Source organism: Oryx dammah, unplaced genomic scaffold, assembly GCF_014754425.2.
Source record: "Oryx dammah isolate SB20612 unplaced genomic scaffold, SCBI_Odam_1.1 HiC_scaffold_13, whole genome shotgun sequence".
Taxonomy (NCBI): Eukaryota; Metazoa; Chordata; class Mammalia; order Artiodactyla; family Bovidae; genus Oryx; species Oryx dammah.
Genome location: NW_024070197.1, coordinates 56148369 through 56164155, shown reverse-complemented (window position 1 = coordinate 56164155; position 15787 = coordinate 56148369). Strand labels below are relative to the sequence as shown.

The 15787-nt window shown below is 43.7% G+C and overlaps 1 protein-coding gene across 1 annotated transcript in view; it reads left to right on the top strand.

The window, feature by feature from the left end:
* The window catches only part of PLCG2 (phospholipase C gamma 2), a 155080-nt gene extending 139293 nt beyond the window's left edge, over positions 1-15787 (top strand). Inside the window, exons 31-33 of the mRNA XM_040254066.1 lie at positions 2161-2249; positions 14688-14872; positions 15463-15787. Of these exons, the coding sequence (XP_040110000.1) occupies positions 2161-2249; positions 14688-14872; positions 15463-15505 (317 nt within the window). The 3' untranslated portion in view covers positions 15506-15787. The remainder of the gene's footprint in view (positions 1-2160; positions 2250-14687; positions 14873-15462) is intronic.

The following is a 15787-nucleotide window of genomic DNA, read 5'->3' as shown; positions in this document are numbered from 1 at the left end:
CTGGGCGCATGGGCAGGGCACTCGGCACTGCAGTGTGCTCTGGCAGTCGATTAACACCTACACCGACAGCTTCCACAGAGACCAGCTCCGCAGAGGTGCGGAACCTCGGCCCCGTCCCAGGCCTCTGGAGTCAGCATCTGCATCTTAACAAGACCCAGAGGTGATTCACATCTTAGCATAATTCCCAACACGTATAAGGGGAAAACAGTTCAGAAAACTTCTCTACAGTGGAATTCAAGGAGAGCAGGGTCCCCCAGAATCCTTCAACGAGAAGAGTGTGACCTGAGAGTTTTGTGCCCACTCAAGTGTAAAATCAAAGGATGGATATGTTCAAACAGGCACAGTCCAGGGATTATATGTTCCCGTGAGCTTGTATTGAAGATCTCAAAAGACAATTTTAGCCAGCCGGAATATCTAATGGAAAAAGGTCAGTTCAGTAAGGAGGTCGTGAGCGTTGGACATTGAAAAAAAAATCATTGTGTATAAGTTTCACGTCACAAAAAGGACGCTGAACAAATATGGAATTCTTGTTCATGAGATTCATGCTGACAGAGAAGAACTGTATAGATGTCTTCATCTTTCTTTGAAACAGGAAGTAAATATCACTCGATAGATTAGTGGGTGGATAAGCATAAGTGAAAGGTTAATGTAAGATTTAGGTTGTGGGTGTTCAAGCGTTCCTTATTGTATTTTTTTTGGCTTTTGCTAAATATCAGGAAAACTAAGCCTCTCTTTGTGGGAGAATTATGGTTACAAAATCGAATGCTAATATTACATACTGTCAACATAGAAATAATAGTACAGTTTACCCAATTGGGGAAGGGAAAGGGAGAGATGCTATCAAGTTATGTAAGCATGGCAGTGTCTTCAACATAAGTGGCACACAGAGAGAGTCAATACATAGTTATTTAAAGATGATAAATCAACTAACAGACTAAAAGGTTCTCCAAGAGATAGAAAGATAATCATCAAACAAGCCAAAACCTGACTGGCGGAAGGCACTTTGTGCATCGCTTGTCCCAGAAAATCAGTAGATACGAGGCAAAGATAAAGCTCTCAACGCACAAATCTCTACTTACTAATAAGCCACAGGGATGTACTGTGTAACAGCATAAGGAATGTGGTAACACTGTACTTACTTCAGGACAGATGGTTACTGGAGTTACTGTGATAATCATTTCATAGTACATGCAGATGTCAAATCACTAAGCAGTACGCTTGAAACTAATATATTGTACATCAACTATGTTTCCATTTAAGAAAAAGCTTTCAAGTCAAACTAGGGCTACAGAGTGAATCCCTAAGATAGAGTGTTCAGTGGAACCTGTAAGATTCAGAATGGCAGATTAGGGTACTATTCTCTGTGATTTTAAGGGAAACACACACTGCATAGATGATTTTGGAAAGCCGTTAACAATGGTTCCTCCTGTAATAAGAGGTATGAGTGGGTGGGAGTGAGGCGTTAATTTCTGCTGTCTATTCAGTTCTACTAGTCTATCAAAACAAGCCAAACAACCAACCTTTAAGATGTGTTGCCTTGAACATTACTCACTGCGGAGGGGTATGGGGAATGCAGCCCCATCTTAACCCTCTCCCTCAATAAAAAGAAACATTTAAATGACCAGCAGACACAGGTCCTCACTACAAATAGGGAATGGCTTTTGGTGGGGAGGATGATCAACAGGGCAAACTGCCAAGGGACGGAAGGATTTCCTCCCACTGGAAATCTTTAAAAACACTCGCTCGTCCCAAGCTTTGTACATGGCTGAGTGAAGAAGATGGGCGTGGGGATTCATTACTCCTTTGTGTCTTCTGGGCTCAGGAATATTTAAGGGACTGAAACCACAGCTGTAGAGGGTCTGAATGCAGTGTGCAGTGCTCTGTGGGCTTTGATTCTTCCGAGTCATCTGCATTTCTGGGGGGCAGGCATTTTTAACTTCATTTCTCCGGCTGGACCTGGCAGTCAGGGCTGTGTCCTGCAACCCCACTCCCCAACCATCAGGTGGGGGGTGGGGGGAAACCTCCGGCTTCCAGAAAGGAAGTCAGCCCCCCAGCACGGGGCCTTGACCTCTCTGCTCCATGCACTGGGCACGTGATCCCTGGGTACTGCAAGAAAAGCAGAGATCTGATATGAACTGGTTTGTTTTTTCTGACCTGCAGGATTTAGATCTGTGCCTCTGAAGAACGGCTACAGTGAAGACATTGAGCTGGCGTCCCTCCTGGTTTTCTGTGAGATGCGGCCAGTCCTGGTGAGTGGAGAAACACCAGTGGGGGCTCGCAGAGCCATGTCTGCGGCGGGGGTGGGGTGGAGACGACCACTGAGTGTGGCTGAAGGACTTTGAACACATTTGAGAATTATCTAGCCAAATGCGCCACACCGTAAAAGGAGGATTCCTTTAGCTACAGATTTCCTCCGAGGTCCTCGGGTTTCCCTTCCAGTAGCCTGTCTTCTTGCAGGATGCTGGGCGGGTCTGTGAGTAGGGCTGTGTCGTTGGAAAGAGGAAAGCTCTTTGGAAGTTCCATGCTTTCATTTCAGCCAGAGCTGGGCAAGACAATGCTCTTCTGGGTAAACTTGCCCTTCTGGCATGCTTTCCTCCACCTGGTACTCTGGTACTTTCTTCCAGAGTTCTGCAAGCATCCCATTGAGTCTTTTTATGGCTTGTCCTGCGGAAGGAAATTCACAGACGTCAACTTCCCATAGGGAGCGGCACTCCTCTTGTGGTTCTTTCTGCTCTTGGTGGAGCCTGCCTCCTTGGTTCTTTTGGTTTGTCGAGGCCTTGAAGATGCACAGTCTATGCTGATGAACCAGTTTGGGTTGGCTTGGTGGAAAGGCCTTGGCCTATTTGAACTATGAAAGAGGATGAGATAAGGTTGGTCGGACAAAAGGTTAAGAACGCAACACTGAGCAGTGGGTAGTTCAGGTTTTGGGTTTGATTATGGTGTGTGTTGTCATTCTGGGGGCTTCCCCGGTAGCTCAGTGGTAAAGAACCCGCCTGCAGTGCAGGAGATGTGGGTTCGATCCTTGGGTCGGGAAGATCCCCTGGAGGAGGGCATGGCACCCCACTCCAGTACTCTGGCCTGGAGAGTCTCATGGAGAGAGGAGCCTGGTGGGCTACAGTCCCTGGGGTTACAGAGAGGGGACACGCCTGAGTGACTGAGCACATACACACGTGCTTGGTGATTCTGGAGCCTCAGAATATTCCCGACAGGCACTCCGATAGAATGAAACCCACGAGGGCCCACGTGTGGCCACCAGTCTCCCAGGATCCTTCCCTCCCCTTCCCACAAAGCTCAGCATGGGCCAGGTGAGTCTGCAGTCACCCCAGTTCTCCTGGGATAAGCCTGGTCAGTGCTGCATACCTTGTTTTATCACACTTTTGTTTTTTGTTTTTAAACAAATTGCAGGGTTGTGACAAGTCTGTTGGCACCATTTTTCCAACAGCATGTGCTCTCTCCATGTCTGGGTCACATTTTGATAATTCTCTTATTTCACATTTTTCCTTTACTGTTACATTTGTTACGGTGATCAGTGATCTTGGCTGTTAACTACTGATACTATGTCTTGTTCAGATGATGGTTAGCATTTTTTTTTTTTAGCAGTGTAGTCTTTTCAATGAAGGTAAGTATATATTTTTTAAAGACATAACTAATAGGCTATATAGTATGGTGGGAAGGTGACTCTTCTATGTACTGGGAAACCAGAGAATTTGTGTGACTTGCTTTATTGCAGTGGTCTCCCAGGTGTGCCTAGCGAGCTGAGCACGTCCAGTGGGGAGGGAGACGGCAGGGACGGGGTGCCTGTGAACAGCCAGAGCCGTCGCCCACACGGCAAGACCTCAGAGAGAATGCCGGGCTTTCTACATACCTGTTTGCCTTCCGTTCAGTTTTTACAACCTTGAGGGTTTTTCACTTCAAAGCATTTTAGAAGCATCAAGACGGAAGAGGATGACAAATACAAAGCACAGTAGGTAGGGTCCAGAGAACCTCAGTGACAGTTTGTTGGTATAAAATAAGCTCATGATGATGAAATTGTCTGAAAAGGATAAAGGGATGGATAATGGAAGGTTTTCCGTTTTGAAACAAATTTTAAGTGTTAGTGTTTTAGACTCTGTCAAAGTACTGTTTAGATGAAAATTATAGTTTTCACTTGAGCCTTAAACTATGGATCAAAAAAAAAAAAATCACCTTTCAGGATTCAAAGTGGTAGAAATGCTTGGACAGCAAAGTTATCAAGTCCTTCCTTTCCTGGTGGTCCTTGTTGAGCATTTGTGTGCACCCTGCTCTGCAAAGCTGTCATAAACAATCTGGAAGCATTGTAAAGAATTTAAATGATAGGCATCGCTGGCAGCAGGTAAAATTAGTATATTTAAAAGAAAATGTGTGTATTCAGGTTTGACCCTCCGTGAGGGAAGCTTCTGTCTGGGAGGTCCCTGAGAAGGGAGCAGTGGGGAGAAGGGGCACTGCGTGGGGTTCCCAGGGAAAAGCTGTCTGAGAAGGTGCGGGTTTCACGGCTGCTGCAGGTTCCCAAGCTTTTAACCCCATGTGCCACTGGGTTGTAAGGCACTCACAGGCACCACTGGGTGTCTCTGCCCACACTGTGACGAGGGGTGTGTTTGGGAGAGCTGGGCATTCTGGGTGCCCAAGGTCAAAAAAGCTTTGAGCAAATGATTGATCCAGCAGAGCTGAGATGGAGTTTACTCATGAAACATTGGCTGAGGTAAAGAGTTTAAAGCCCCAGAAAACTGTCAGTAAGCACACTGAGCCCTTTCTGAAGAAGCCATTTAAATGTCACAATCACGTATCAATTCTGTTACTCTGTTAGCTGTATGCATGGTTTACAAAAAGTATTTCTAACACCATTTTATTACCTCTGATGTTTAACTTGACAAGTAGGGAAAGGAAGAAAGGGGGATGTTGGGAAAGCCGCAAACCACCTGCACATCACTACTGTTGGCATTCTGGTGTCTTCCTTTGCCTGGCCATTTTTTTGCACATGATATTTTCATAGTTGGATTCATATAATATATATGAATATGTGCCCTTCTTCCACTTCACAAATGATGCTAATAAATTTTCCATGTTACTATGATTGTCAAAGCCATTAAATCCCTATTTCATCGGGTAGAAGTCCTTAATTCACTTAGCCTTTCTCCCTATATTGTTGATTAAAAATTATTTCCTGAGGCTAGCTCTTTGTAATGGAATAACAGCTCGGGGCGGGGCGGGGGGGGAGTCGGCGGGGAAAAGACCATATATTTTTGGATCCATGTCAATTTGTTCTCTGGAATAGTTTCTTTTCAGTTGTATGATCTCCAATTCTGCTGTTAATTGAAAAGGGCCTCTTTCACTCAAGTGAGCTAAACGTGTGAGATTCGGAAGCATAGGCATGAGACAGTGTGGAACCTTGAACAGTCACCCTAATCCTCATCGATGGGCAAGGTGGCCATAGCTGGATGGTGTGCTTGAGAAAACTGGCCGCCCCGGGATCTTTCAGGATGGCTCCCCGGGTGGACTTGGCTGGCTGGAGCAAAGGTGGGTGGGTGGCCGGTTGGAAAGACCAGCATCTGTGCTTCCTGCTGAGGCTCAGCTGGAGCAGATGTGTAGATTCACATATACCCCCTGGAAAAGTGCTACCGGGGTGCACACTCCAAGAGGATGAGCAGGGCTGCTACACTCTGGACACATCAAGGCAATAGAGACAGATCTGTGGACATGCGACGTTTCAGACACAGTGTGCATCCCACTCAAGGGAGAGCTTGATTTCATGACAGTCTAGAACCGAAAATAATCAAATGTATCAGCAACACCCAGGAATTAAAATATAGCCATCCTAAAAGGTTTTAGCATTTATGCCTGTGAGGTCAGTAGGCAGAGAAAGCATCCTGCCGGGGACAGTTAATTCTGATATTGTGATGTACAAAGGAAATGTTAAGAAACCGAAAGCAACCATTATAAGAGTTGAAAAGCAAAGGAGGAAAAAAAAATAGAAACTTGACCAAGAGAGTAAAAATTATACAAAAGGATGAAAGAAATTAAAGAAAAATATAATAATTAAAATGGAATGGATATAACATCTTTGATTAGGTGAATGGCCTGGATTCTATTAGAGAAGAAGCAAAGAAATGGAGCAGTGCAATGTTTAAAAGAAGTAAGTCTAAAAAAAGGTTACCCTCCCCTCCCCCCACCAAAAAAACCCCCAAACAAACAGGAATGAAGAGTTACTGGGAAAAACTGTGAAGAAAAAGTTAATGCCAAGTAGAATTTAAGGGAGAAAGTGCTAAAGAGCATTAAGAGGGACAATATATAAGGACAGAATGTTTACAAAAAGGATGCAAAAGTCATAGATGTTTAATTAGAAACCATCATTACTGTGTTAAACATAGAAAACGAAAGCTCATACAATAAAAACGTTTACCTGACTGAAAACATCTTTCAGAATTTGGATGTCTGGTATATAAAAAAAAAATCACCAAGGACAGATGATCAAACTAATGACTAACAAGTTAGATTTAAGAGAGACACACTTAGGTCCTACACGTGGGTAATGTACATTGTTTTCTTCTGCTTCTCAAACTTGATTGAGTTCTTGGTCACAAAACCTGAATAAATTATAACCTGATAAATTTGGAAAGATAATAAGATAGAGATAAGAGGGTCAAAATATTCCCTATTTGAAAATAAGGAATTCTGAGATGAAGTAAATCAAGTAGATTACCCAAAAGTAGTAAAACATTTTATGCCATAAGTATATTTAGGAAAGTCCTTGCCTTGAAACTGCATAGAAACTGAATATTTATTTAAAAGAAAAAAAAGAGTAAAGATAAGTCAACTGAATGAAACAAACGCTGATTCACTGAAAAGATCAATTAAATAAACCCTTTGCCTGCTTAATAAAAAGGAACAAAGTAAGGGCAAAAACATACAACAGTAAATATTGAAAAGGAGACTGAGCCCCAAAGAGTAAGATAAGTAAGTTTGAAAACCTGGGGCAAATGGGCTGAAGAATGGGCTAAAATTGTGTCAGGAAGCAGTAGAAACCTTGGCTACTAAGTCCTATAGAAAACACCCGAAGGGTAATAAAGCACCTATCAGGTAGTAGATGGTGTTAGAGCTTTATTCAGTCTGGCTTTAAATAACACAATTCCAATTTTAATCTGCTTAAGTCAATGGAAAATCAGAAGTGCTGCCGTTAGCTTGTCTTGAAGTTGTAGAACTTTCATATCAAAACTGGAAATGCTACTGGAAATAGTATGCCTCCTCCTCCACCCATAGATCAATGTCAGTTATGAATACAGACTAAAATTCTAAAAAGATTAGTAAGTAGTTTCCAACTATTTACTGGAAGAACAATATATTACAAGTAAAGAATGCAAGGATGATAATGCAAGGATGGTTTATCACTAGTATAGATAGCAACAGAGAGAGCAAAATAATACCTTTAGATACAACAAATGTAACCAATTAAACACTATAAAGTATGGTAAAGAGAAAATTTTCTGCTCACAAACTATGGCTATATAATTTTAAAAAAGGACCCCAATTTTAAGGAGACTTGTTTATTTGTTGTATATTTATTAAGTCACTGTATTCTAGAAATAACAGTTGGAAAAATGGGATGGGAGGTAGGGACATATGGGAAATGTCACTCATGATACTGACAAAGACTGTAACATGGTAGAAGGAATTTAAATAAGAAAAGTATAGGGCCTATGGTGGAAAAGCATGAAATCTTACTGGAAGACATAAACCAACCTGATAAGCAGAAATATATACCAACCCTTCCCAAATTAATGTTTGTTTGATGGAAATCAGCAGTATCAGTATAAACTCAAAATACACACAGGTATAGAGAAGTGAACACGTTTGCATTAGTAACTATACGTATGTGCAAACATACCCAAACTCTAGAATAGCTGACACCCCAGTAGCAACGAGCACATCCAAACACCCACATCTTCCTTTCTAAATGTCATTCTCCAGTAAAAGAAATCAGAGCTCCATAGACAAATAGTTACTCTGAAAGCTGGGACAGATAAACTGTGAGCCTGGATTATACTGAAATTTCAGTGAGTTGAGAAGAGATCAAGAAAGGACGGTGACACATCAAAATCCCTCAAAGGCCAAAGCTGGAGCAATTTGAGTAGCGAAATAATGATACTGGACTGTAACCCATGGACGTGTGAGTGCTTAATAATGAGACATACAGCTAAAAATAAAAGCAAGCACCCAACCAAAAAATGGGCAGAAGATCTAAATAGACATTTCTCCAGGGAAGACATACAGATGACCAAGACACATGAAAAGATGCTCAACGTCACTAATTAGAGAAATGCAGATCAGAACCACAAAGATGCAAGTCGTACCAGTCAGAATGGCCAGCATCAGAAAGTCCACAAATAGTAGATGCTGGAGCGGATGTGAAGGAAAGGAAACCCTCCTGTATTGTTGGTGGGCATGTAAACTGGTGCAGCAACTATAGAGAACAGTATGGAAGTTCCTCAAGAATTTAAAAAATAGTTACCATATGATCCTGCAATCCCACTCCTAGCCATGTATCCAGACAAAACTCTAATTCAAAAAGATGCGTTCACCCTTATCATATAGCAGCACTATTTACAATAGTTAAGACATGGAAGCGAATGAAATGTCCATGGACAGATGGATAAAGAAGATGTAGTACACACACACACACACAGCAGAATATTCAGTTCATTTCAGTCGCTCAGTCGTATCTGACTCTTTGTGACCCACGGACTGCAGCACACCAGGGCTCCCTGTCCATCACCAACTCCCGGTGCTTGCTCAAACTCATGTCCATTGAGTGGGTGATGCCATCCAACCATCTCATCCTCTCTTGTCCCCTTCTCCTCCTGCCTTCAATCTTTCCTAGCATCAGGGCCTTTTCCAATGAGTCAGTTTTTTGCATCAGGTGGCCAAAGTATTGGAGTTTCAGCGTCAGCATCAGTCCTTCCAATGACTCAGCCATAAAAAAAAATGAAGTAATGCCATTTGTAGCAACATGGATAGACCTGGAGATTAGCATACTAAGTGAAGTCAATCAGAAAGAGACAAATACCACACAATATCATTTATATGTGGAATCTAAAATATGGCACAAGTGATCCTAAGAAACAGAAAAAGAACAGACTTGTGGTTGCCAAGGTGCAAAGGAGGGATGGACTGGGAGTCTGGGGTAGTAGATGCAAATTATTACATGCAGGATGGATAAACAGCAAGGTCCTGCTGTACAGCAAAGGGAACTCAATTCAATATCCTGGGATAAACCATACTGGAAAAGAATACGGAAAAGAATGCATATATAACTGAGTCTCTTGCTATACAGAAGAAATGAACATTGTAAATCTATACTTCCATTAAGGATAAAAAAAATAAACACTGAAAAAAAGTTCATGCAAGATGAGGGAAATAGAAAATCACCATGGGGCCACAACTGTCCAGATCTATCAACGGATGCGAAAGTTCAACTTTGAGAGGAACAGGTTCTTTACGTAAAGTGCCTTGAACTAAGAAATTTATTTGGAAAGAAAAACAGGCTGTACAGTGGATGAGCCCAGCAGGTACCATGCTAACCCAAAATGATCAGTGTCACCACCAGGAATGTGTGACATCACATACCTCCCGAGAAGGCACCTCACTTCTGCGCCATTCGGGCCAAAGCTGCAGAAGCTCAGATCACGAGAAAAACGCAGGCAAACCCTTGAGATGCAGGATGTTCTACAAAGCGAGTGACCGGCAGTCTTCCAAAGGGTCAAGGTCATGGACAGTGGAAGGTGGATGGGGCCCTGGGGAAAAGTCAGAGACGGGAGGACTGGGAGCCACCGCAACGGCATGTGCTGTGGGGCCTGGACTGGATCGTGGACCAGAAAAAGGACATGCGTGGGAGAGCCGGTGAAAACCACAGAGACTCTGTGCTTTAGTAACTAGTATGCTCCAATGCTGATTTCTTAGTTTTGACCATTGTACTCTGGTTGTGCAGGATGGTAACCCTGGGGACCCTGTGTGGTCCAGGGTACGGAACTTGTTGAGCTCTTCCTGCAACTTTTCCGTACGTTTACAGTGTCAACATAAAAAAATTAAAAGGTAAAAGCATTGGTGGTGGTAGGGGGGAACAAATAGAAAAAAAAACTAGAGATAGAGAATTCCATGAAGGTTTTGTCACAGGTCAGATAAAACTTATTAATAACATTAATAACTTATTAATAAGATTTCAAGGATTTTTAAACTCTAAATTCACACACACACACACACACACACACACACACACACTCACTCTATCTAAAACAAGGGGTAAAAGAAGATGGAAGGGTTCAAAGTGGGAAGAATAATAAAACTGCAATGTAAACATAAATGGATATAATCTAAATGGATTTATCTCCATGGGGGAAGATAAGAGAATGTGTGCAGAAAATAACTAAATCATTCTCTCCGAAGATAATCCCTAAAACCTGGAGAACCAAAAACTTGCAGTGTAAGTGTGTTGTTTCTGTTTCTGTTAGAACTGTGGAGTTAATCACCAAAAACAACTGCTGCCCTTGGGGAGCAGGGGTCAAGGGGCAGGGGGTGGTGCCCAGGAGTCAGCTGGGGTTTTTTTGGTAATAATCCTAGTAGCTCTTAGTGGCTCTTTAAACTCTGTGTATATATAATCAATAAAAACTGAAAATGCAGAACGTGAGTACATGATACACTGATGAGGAACGTATGACTTATTCGAGGACACCGGCTGTGAAGGTGACGAGAGGGGTGGGTCGGGAGCTGGTGGGTGAAGGGAGAGCTTCTGAAGATATGCTTGTGCTGCTGATGGAGACGACGTAGTGGAGAAGGCAAGCAGGGCAGAGAAAGGGCGTGTCTGCTTACTTAAGAGAAGGAGAAAAGAATTTCATAGTGAAATACAGTAGGCTTGTATTGTTGAATGAGCTTCTATGATGCACGTGTTAACATTTTCTTTAGGACTTTCTCACTGGTATTCACTGATGTTTTGGGTCAGGTTTTGTTGTGCTGGCTTCATAAAAATTCCTCGGAAGCCTTTTTTCCCAGGGCAGTGGCACTTTCTGAATAGAACTGGAGGCAACTGCTACCTACATACAACACACGTTAAGACACAGAAGCTTTCCAGGCCTGGGAGAGGGCAGAGGGCGGTGTGCAGACTGAAGGAGGGAGGAGCTTGCCATTCCAGGTGAACCTGCCCGGGAACGTCTTAGCGCTCAAGGACAATAACCCTAACACAGCCGGCAAGCACGGAAGCTAGAGAACTGACTCCAGTGACTCTGAAAATAAGTGAAAACAAATACTTAAAAAAAAAGAGAACCCAGTGGATACATACATTTAAAAAACTTTATCAAAAACACGTAGGAATGAAATGAACAGTTAAGAAATCCCTGGAGCCTACTGTATACACAGCACAGGGAACTCTGCTCAATGTTATGTGGCAGCCTGTACGGGAGTGGGGTTTGGGGGAGAACGGATGCATGTATTAATATATGTACAGCTGAGTCCCTTCGCTGTTCACCTGAATCGACCACAACATTATTAATCAGCTATACCCCAATACAAAATAAAAAGGTTAAAGTTTGGGGGAAAAAAGAAATTCCTGTAACATACAAATTGAAAAATCCTGGGGTGGGGGGAATCTTTAAAGCTTAGTAAGTGGGAAATTCCAGAATGGGTACGGTTAAGGGAAATAATAAATGTAAAGATTGTGTTTGGGGAATTTACTTTAATACAGCAAGACCAGAAAAATATATTAAAAGGGAAAAAAAATAGGGTAAAATGAGAAGCTTCAACATAAAATACTTGAAATATTCAGGGTGGAGAATTTTCTAGCACTGAAGAGAAAAACATCCTCCAATATAAACACATCACTATAGAGACCCACATATAGGTGTTTTTCTACTGAAGTGGCAGAATATCAGGACAGAGAGAAAATTACAAAAGTGGAAAAGATAGATTACCTGCAAAGGGCTGACACACAACAGCAGCTGAAAGACTGAGGTGATGCCTCCGCAAGGCCTTCGACACGCTGTCGGTCTAGGTATTCTCCATCCCAGGAGCTGCCATTCGAGAGTGAGGGGAAAATGAAGGTATTTTCAGGTAAAAAAGACTTGATTCACTACTAATAAACTCTGCTAAAAGAATGACCATAGTAAGGAAGAAGGAATGCAATGCAAACACAGTGGTGACAAAGATATATGTATGGCAAAACAGAAGTAACCGTCGACTTAGAATAGAAAAACTAAGCTTTTTGGAAACAACTCAGACTCCAAAGAAAGCCAGGAAAGAATTGTCACAAAATTCTAAGAGGGAAGGAGGGAGTCCTGATTGGGAGGGGTTCACAGAGTGGATGACACTCTACGTTTTGACTTGCTGGCGGCTCCACCGCTGTTTGCTTTATAGTTACTCACTAAACTGTATGTATGTTTTATTTACTTTCCTGGAGGTTTGTTATATCACATATGTATGGACTGCTAAGGACTAAATTATGTAACATCTATAAATCCTTTGGGATTCAGAAACAGAGACGAAGGCCTCTGATTATATAAACATTAGCAGAAAAGATGAATTTTTGACAAACAGGTCACAGAGTCATTACATCTGTGAGGTCAAAAGAAGCCGTTTCCTGCAGGCGGAGAGAAGGTGAAGGGGACCATTTGTAGCTGAGTGTTGCAGCGTCAGCGTGGCTCTGGCTTCGTGTTGCTTTAGGGTTAGGAAGGAAGACTGGAGTCTCTGAGGAAGAGCAGACACTTAAGCAGAGTCGTCACTGACTCTTCTCAGTGCCTCACTCGGTGCGCTGCATCAGTCAGTAGGGACTGGCTGTTTATCTTCACCCCTTGTGCAAAGGCAGTTAGCGTTTTATTCCACTGCACCTTTGCCAGTGGCCAGAATAACTTTCACCCTCGCTCTCCCCACGTCCGAAGTTAGAGTTCTGCCTGTTTGCTCGGGGGGATGCCCACGGCAGTCTGTTCGGTCGTTAACCTGGGAAAAATATTTCAGACCACTGTATGGTCAGAGTCCACTTGTTATAGAAATAAGCATCAGCAGAAGCCCATCTGTGTATCTCCATGCACGCTTTGGAGGCACTGGAGTCTCTCACTTGGCCCACTGCATCAGTGGGAACAGCACTAGGCCGACCTCCTGAGGAGCCATCCCTTCAGCTCAGTCGCTCTGTCGTGTCCGACTCTTTGCGACTCCATGAACCGCAGCACGCCATGCCTCCCTGTCCATCACCAACTCCCGGAGTTCACTCAGACTCATGTCCATCGAGTCCGTGATGCCATCCAGCCATCTCATCCTCTGTCGTCCCCTTCTCCTCCTGTCCCCAATCCCTCCCAGCATCAGAGTCTTTTCCAATGAGTCAACTCTTCGCATGAGGTGGCCAAAGTATTGGAGTTTCAGCTTTAGCATCAGTCCTTCCAAAGAACACCCAGGACTGATCTCCTTTAGGATGGACTGGTTGGATCTCCTTGCAGTCCAAGGGACTCTCAAGAGTCTTCTCCAACACCACAGTTCAAAAGCATCAATTCTTCGGCGCTCAGCTTTCTTCACAGTCCAACTCTCACATCCATACATGACCACTGGAAAAACCATAGGCTTGACTAGACGGACCTTTGTTGGCAAAGTAATGCCTCTGCTTTTCAATATGCTATCTAGGTTTGTCATATCTTTTCTTCCAAGGAGTAAGCGTCTTTTAATTTCATGGCTGCAGTCACCATCTGCAGTGATTTTGGAGCCCCCCAAAATAAAGTCTGACACTGTTTCCCCATCTATTTCCCATGGAGTGATGGGACCAGATGCCATGATCTTAATTTTCTGAATGTTGAGCTTTAAGCCAACTTTTTCACTCTCCTCTTTCACTTTCATCAAGAGGCTTTTGAGTTCCTCTTCACTTTCTGCCATAAGGGTGGTGTCATCTCCATATCTGAGGTGATTGATATTTCTCCCAGCAATCTTGATTCCAGCTTGTGCTTCTTCCAGCCCAGCATTTCTCATGATGTACTCTGCATAGAAGTTAAATAAGCAGGGTGACAATATACAGCCTTGATGTACTCCTTTTCCTATTTGGAACCAGTCTGTTGTTCCATGTCCAGTTCTAACTGTTGCTTCTTGACCTGCATATAGGTTTCTCAATAGGCAGGTCAGGTGGTCTGGTATTCCCATCTCTTTCAGAATTTTCCACAGTTTATTGTGATCCACATAGTCAAAGGCTTTGGCATAGGCAATAAAGCAGAAACAGATGTTTTTCTGGAACTCTCTTGCTTTTTCCATGATCCTGCGGATGTTGGCAATTTGATGTCTGGTTCCTCTGCCTTTTCTAAAACCAGCTTGAACATCTGGAATTTCACGGTTTACGTATTGCTGAAGCCTGGCTTGGAGAATTTTGAGCCTTACTTTACTAGCGTGTGAGATGAGTGCAATTGTGCGGTAGTTTGGGCATTCTTTGACATTGCCTTTCTTTGGGATTGGAATGAAAACTGACCTTTTCCAGTCCTGTGGCCACTGCTGAGTTTTCCAAATTTAGAGATCTTTAAAAGCACCATTTTTTGCTTTGAATAAGATAGGCCCTGGCTCTTCTGGGAAGATCCCAGCAGACGATTGGGTCTGCCCCGTGTTCCCTGCAGTCTCCCCTCCAGGCAGCACGTCCCCCCATGGCTGTCGTCCCCTCTGTTCTCCAGGAGAGTGAAGAGGAGCTGTATTCCTCCTGCCGCCAGCTGCGGAGGCGGCAAGAAGAACTGAACAACCAGCTCTTTCTGTACGACACCCACCAGAACCTGCGCAGCGCCAACCGCGATGCCCTGGTCAGAGAATTCAACGTCAACGAGAACCAGCTGCAGCTGTACCAGGAGAAGTGCAACCGCAGGTGGGTCACACCCTGCAGCCACTGTGAGGTCAGGCCTGGGCCAGGGCGGAGGGCAAGGCTCCCCCTTGAGAAAGCCTGAGCCCTGACCCCTCTTCTGTTGGCCCCATCAATTACTTATACTAAGAGCTCAAGGATCTGCACCTTCCCTGAGCTGAACTGTCCTCCTGAGCGTGCCCAGGTTAGAGTGAAAATAAGCAATGACCCCTACCGTTTTAAGGAGCCTTTCTCGCCTCCTAAGCCTGGGCTTGTTCAGGGTCCTAAATTAAGACAAAATCTCCCACTTCCAACAAGGGGTGCTCTGAGTTGTGCTGCAGACACATAAGGACAGACAGCCAGGTATGCCAGAGTCCTGCTCCACCAAAACTATCTCCAAGAAAATGTCAGTAGTGACCTCCCCTGGACACAGCATGGAGATGCCTTCGGCATGTTATTCTCATTTCATCTTGACTCCTGCACAACAGTGACCCCAGGACAAAGACCAGTGAGGAGACGGATTTGTAGGTTTCTTGCCTGGGGTCCACTTCCCTAACTCTGCCGTGTATCCCCGAGTCCTAGACTAATGGATGACAGTGAAATCTATTTTGTTGCAGGTTAAGAGAGAAGAGAGTCAGCAACAGCAAGTTTTACTCATAGAAGCTGGGTCCATGTGTAAGCATGTCGTGTATGCGTGTGAGTTTGCATGGAGGAGCGTGTGCTCTGTTCAGACCCTGGGAACATGCTCACGTGTGAGGTCGTCACTCCTCCAGCCTGTCACCAAGATGACAAACCTGAAGATGACCCAGTCGGCATGAGTTGGGGTAACCTTTTCATCTTGGACACTTTCTTAACTTACCATCTCTAAAGAAGACCCCAAAATGTGCTCACATGAGGCCTCTCACGTTCCAAACCTCCCTGAATAAATGTAGTGAAACTCGA